The 5,815-nt window shown below is 38.8% G+C and overlaps 1 protein-coding gene across 1 annotated transcript in view; it reads right to left on the bottom strand.

Moving 5' to 3' along the window:
• Nucleotides 1-1,989: 1,989 nt before the first annotated feature.
• The window catches only part of snapin (SNAP associated protein), a 4,874-nt gene continuing 1,048 nt past the window's right edge, over nucleotides 1,990-5,815 (bottom strand). Inside the window, exons 2-4 of the mRNA XM_010748425.3 lie at nucleotides 4,439-4,485; nucleotides 3,986-4,104; nucleotides 1,990-3,791 (exon numbers count right to left, since the gene is read on the bottom strand). Of these exons, the coding sequence (XP_010746727.2) occupies nucleotides 3,684-3,791; nucleotides 3,986-4,104; nucleotides 4,439-4,485 (274 nt within the window). The 3' untranslated portion in view covers nucleotides 1,990-3,683. The remainder of the gene's footprint in view (nucleotides 3,792-3,985; nucleotides 4,105-4,438; nucleotides 4,486-5,815) is intronic.

The raw sequence follows: 5,815 nt of genomic DNA, 5'->3' as shown, positions 1-5,815 counted from the left end.
GGGGGGAGGGAGGGGAGGGAGAGACGTCGTGCGCGTCAGTGTCTCGACATTGCTCCGGACCAATCAGAGAGAGGCTCTCAACGAGGCTGCGGCTCTCGGGCCAATCGCGTTCGGGTTCTCACACACAAGCAAGCGCCGCCAGCCAGGGTCTGTCTGGTTCGTCTAGATTGACAGGTCCGCGAGACTGTTTTTTTAAGGTGGCGCCGCTGAGATTAGCGCCCCCCCCACCTCCTCCACCTCCACCCTCTCTCTCTCTCTCTCTCTCTCTCTCTCTCTCTCCACCTTCACCACCCCCTACCCAAAACACACACACACACACACACACACACACACACACACACAACTGTTATCTGAGCAACACTCTCGACTCTTCTATGGTCAAACTAAACTATTACTGATTACAGTGTTTCACCCTTTTCTACACAATATATACAAATGTATTAGTCTGGTCATACATGTGTTAATATACAAATCTGTGACATCCTATAAGTTTGGTATAGGTTTTCTAAACTAATTCAGGTATCTATGTATGAATATGTAATAATAATAATAATAATAAAACATTTTATTTCATAGGCGCCTTTCTGTCACCCAAGGACACCGTACAATGAATGAGAGTAGACAGCAAATAACAGAAACAAACAAAAAGAACCATAAAAGTATAGCAAATTACAAGAATACAACATTAAAAACAGGTTAAAATAGGACACTGCAATTGAATCAGATAGAAAAGGCAATTTTAAACAGGTGGGTTTTAAGTGCAGACTTGAAGAGTGAGACTATGTAACTATTAATATAGAAATGTACGCACAGGAGACAGTCTATAAATTATAATATAATAATAATATAACAGGTAGAGTGGTAGCAATGAAGAGGTGTATAGTTCTTCTCCTACTAACATACTAACATAAAATTGTATTAGTACTGGTTAAAATAACTTAATATTTGAGATTGTGTGTGCTTTTACGTGTTCAAAATAACATTTTTTAATCAATTAATCAAAAAGGGAGCTCCACAAAATTGTAAAAAAGCTTACGGATCATGCTCAACAATCAATAAATGCAGGCCTGGATTTCTTTTTAATTGCAATTGATCATATAATCAAAAGACATCATGTGGGATCCATAATTGCCACAAGTATTATCATTATTTTGTGAGAAGGGATGCCTAGACATTTTCCCTTAGATGGCCATGACTGAAACTGAATGGTGGTAAAAGTAAACATCTATTGTATTATATTGTACTACTATTCCCTTCATTGACCGACTTCCTGAGCTTAGTGTCACCCTGCCCATTATGCTTAGATTAAGACAAATTATTATCATGTGGGCCAAATCGAACTGTCTGACAGTAAGTATTTCTTCTGATAAACTCTTTGGGCCATGACTAGATATTTATGTGTATATTCATGGTGTTAGGAAAAAAGATTTTGGTGGCCATTGTCCAAAATTTGTGCAGACAAGCTGTCTGGTATATAATGGTCAGATGGTGGCTCTTTTTGCGGTCTGTTATTACCTAATAACGGTTATTTGGTAGAAATAAGAGGTAAAATACAGACCAGCCCCATTGGTAAACGTACAATTAATTACTAAACTGGAGTAAAGTCAGGTCACCTAAACGCGTAGTCTACAGAGAATTTACTTTGGGTTTACATAAAGGAGTTATTACAAGAAAAAAACATGCATTTTGCCTAAAATTAGCTCCAAATCACTAAAATTTAAGAAGCAACTGGGAATCTTTATATGAAGTATTGTTTTCTAAGCACATTCCACCACCCCTTCCCTCTGGTGCCGCCCTCTTGACCCCACTGCTTGTAAGGCACTAAAGTAAATAAATAAAATAAATCATCACCATCTTTTGACATTCTGTCCATCTTCATGTTGAGGGGCACAATAACCATGTGAGGCTTTTGTCTTAATGTTATCATTATGTTGGACAAATCAGTGAACGCAGAGACAACTGATGCACAAGCTCAAAAAGACGACAACGTGGCGTTAATGTATATTTTATAAACGTTCATAAAGAAGCAGTGAATGTCATACAAAATCACAAGCATTATGTCGCGTTATCGTCATCATTCTGCACAATAAGTTTCATTTCATCGTGTAATATTAAAGCAGTTTACTACCATTTAGCGTTGTGTTGATTTGTTACGGCACCTTTACGTCAGCAGAGCTTTACAGAGAGAACAAACACAGAGGACAGCAGCATGTCTGCAGTTTATAATGACACTCTTCGGGGCTGTTGCTCTGTCACTAGCTTGGCCGAGCTTTAAAGTTTAGGACAGGTTTAAACCTGTGATGTCTGGGTAACATGATCACTTAAACCCAACTCCCATATCCTCAGAAGATGAAATCCAAACTGCACAGGGGGTTTAGTCTGGACCAGCCTGTAGGAATCACCTAAACTTGTGTAGAGGTCACTATGTCTGAGCAGATTTAACTGTCTAATGTCTAACATTTTAAATACTTCACAATGTATTTTGTATCTTCTGAAGGCAATGCTATGATCTAGTGTCAAAATTACAAAATTGTGAAATTCCAATAAAATAAACTAACAGACACAAATAATCATATGTGTGTTGTATGTTACCGTATATCTGACAGTTTTAAATCTTCTGCAGTAGCAGTAAACTGAAAGTAAACAACGGGGAATATGTGCTACAATACGATGTATGACTGAAGTATTCAAAAATTATTACTATCACTGTGCAAGTGCAAGTGCAAATAAACATGAAATGTCAAGATGTTGATGATGTTCTTTCTAACTTTCATTTATCGGTGGAACTGAAATCATTATCAACGTTGCATCACATTGTCAAATTACTGTCAAAGCTGATGATCTCAGTGACTGAATTACAAATTGTACAACAATGTGCTAATGTGAACAATGGTGGAAAGATTGCAGAACACGATGAAGATCACAATAACAACAGTAATCGCGTAGCAACACAGATAAAATTATGATAATAATCGCATTGCCCCAGGGAATACTGGCTGATCATCAGACACACCTACTCCCAGTGCAATAATAGTGTGCAATACATCCATGTTGAGGTTTATTATTCTGTTGTGTCTGGTGAAGCTAAGATAGTCAGATGATAAGTGACAGAATAACAGCCCCTTTAACTTAAACTTCATAGTAAGATATTCAGCTCATATTTGTGACCATGCATTACCCAAAAGCCAGAGAGCAGAAGACCGAAGCGACATTAGGACACAGCTCCCGGCAGTGAAACAAGTATCTGTTATTTTGGTCCACAAGATTACTCACACCATGTGTTGTCATCTTTCCTGCATGCCGAGTGACATTACAGGAACACTCGTCGACTCGATCGGAAGAGAGACACCACAAATAACGTTACCTTTTGGTGCCTGTGTGTGTGTTATATTATATGTATGATCTGATACTGCAAAGCTGTCATATTTAGGATTAGACATATTTGCAGCTGCCGGACACTTAGCAGATAGCAGCGCAGAGTTTTATTTTGACACAACGTCCGACAAAAACAGTGCAAGACATCAGGATGTCATTAGACAAACAGCTAACCAACAGTCAAAGGAAGCCTTGTCCTCCTCGTGTTACAGTTTCCTGTACTGATGTGTCCCTCCCGGGTCAGGGAGAGTTCCCAGTATTTGCTGTGCAGAGCAAGAGTAGGAGGAGGAAGAGGACGAGGAGGAGGCTCAGGGTTTGCTGGGGGAACGGGTGGTGAACACTCCTGAAGCCTCCAGCATGGTCTTCCTTCGTGCCGTCTCCTTGGCCACATTGTGGTTGAGTCTCCTCAGACGTTCCTAGAGACAGAACATTTAGGTTATGTTGTTGCTTGTGTTGTTTTACTGCTGCAAACCAGGGTGATGAGAGCATGAGTTTGCTGGCAGGAAAGCAAAAAAACTTGCTAAGATCTGTGGAGCTGGGGGGGAACTGCAGAGTTAGTGATGAATCTCTGTGGATTTGTCACCATGAGCAGTTGTTGTTTAACACTGACCTGAGCATTTTGCAGTATGTTGTTCACCAGCACTACTCGACGTCTTGCATTCAGCAGCTTCTTTACATAAGGATCCAAGTCTAGAGCCACCTTCTGATGCTCATTTATCCTGCATAACTCTGCAAAGTACAATACATAAACAAAGTACAATACATTACAAGACACACAAGACCAAAATCACGTGTACTTCAGAAATGCATTTAAAAAAAATTAAAGGCAACATGAGTAGAGCTGCGACGATTAGCCCATTAATCGATTAGTTGTCATTTATTACATTAATGTGCAGCTATTTTGATAATTGATTAATTGCATTAAGGTCGATTTTTAAAAGAAAAGATGTTAAAATTCTCTGATTCCAGCTTGATTTTTCATACCAAAAACAAAAACAAAAAACGATGAGTTGCAGCCCTACTCATGAGTCAGGGATTTTACAAGCATTATACAGCAAGTTACCTGTGGCCAGGTTGTCTATATGTTCTCGTAACTCCACTTGGCTTTCTCTGCAAAGAAATAAAACAATCACATTAATCTAGAGGAAGGGCAGACGATACAGGAATGCAGCTGTGCAGGTTTCGTGTTTTATTTTTTTATCATTTAAGAACAGCAGTGTTTGGAAACAAACCCCAAATCACACACACAGAACATTATAAACGAAGATAAGACAACACAGGATAAGACAGACTTTATGATACTGAAACAGTTATGTACACAACATACACATTTCTAGTATATGGATATGCATGATGGAATATATCACCTAAATAATTGCACAGGTTACTGAATACACACACATACTTATATATATATATATATACACATACTTATATATATAGGAAGAACTGTTTTTTAGATTTGTTCACGCCTGATTGGCTTAGATTTGATTACATTGTAATAAATAAAAAAGTCACAATTGTGACAATGAAAACAAAATTGCTACAGAAAATTCCACAACACCGGCTCCCATCGTTCACTTAAAAGAGCCGGCTCTTTGAAACCGGCTCGTCCACGAACGACCAATCGCTCCTGTGTTGTTGACGGCTGGCTAAAATGGCTGCAGCAGCATCAGCGGCGGCTCTCGTGGAGACCTCTTCGGGTAAAGATGCTGTCGCAGAGGGGCTGGTCGACCTCCTGAAACCCGCTATCCAGCAGCTGGACCTGCATGTGCACTCAGTCAGGTAAACTCGCTCCCTTATTGATCAATTACCTTCTGTTATTCTTAATTAGTGCACCGCTGCTACCATCGTGCTCACGTCGCCTCAGTGAGAGTCTCGTGACTTTGGAGGACGTGTTTACTATCTTATAATTCACAATTAAAATGTTATTTTTGATTTAAGTCCGACACCTTTCCACATGTTTTATTGCCCCTGAATGTTTTTTAAGCATTGACACGACATAATGCACCACAGCTTCACTGCTACACATCACTGTCTGCACAAACACACCCCTAGATTCATTTAATTTGAACCATGTCTATTATTTTTCCTATGCAGTACTGCTGTGCGATACTGCATGTTCTGGTATCGATCCGATATGGCGCAGTATAGCCGATATACGATACTTTCAAAAATAAGGTGGATGCATCATTGAATTGCTAAATCTCAATTAATTTTCATGATCTTAGTGTGTTTTTTGATGTTTCCTTTTTTTATTCTTAATAGTTAACAACCAGGACAGAATTAGGACTTCTTATTAGGACTCTTTATTACCAAAAACTTTTCAGAAAAATCTTAATAAAAAGTACTCGCAAACCAGTAAACAAATGAAAACAAACATATACTGTACTAATACAAAAAATAAAATTAAAATCTCAACAACAAAAACAACAACAAT

Source organism: Larimichthys crocea, chromosome XIII, assembly GCF_000972845.2.
Source record: "Larimichthys crocea isolate SSNF chromosome XIII, L_crocea_2.0, whole genome shotgun sequence".
In the NCBI taxonomy this organism is placed as follows: domain Eukaryota; kingdom Metazoa; phylum Chordata; class Actinopteri; family Sciaenidae; genus Larimichthys; species Larimichthys crocea.
Note: the sequence above shows the minus strand (reverse complement) of the source record. Positions and strands in the feature narration are given on the sequence as shown.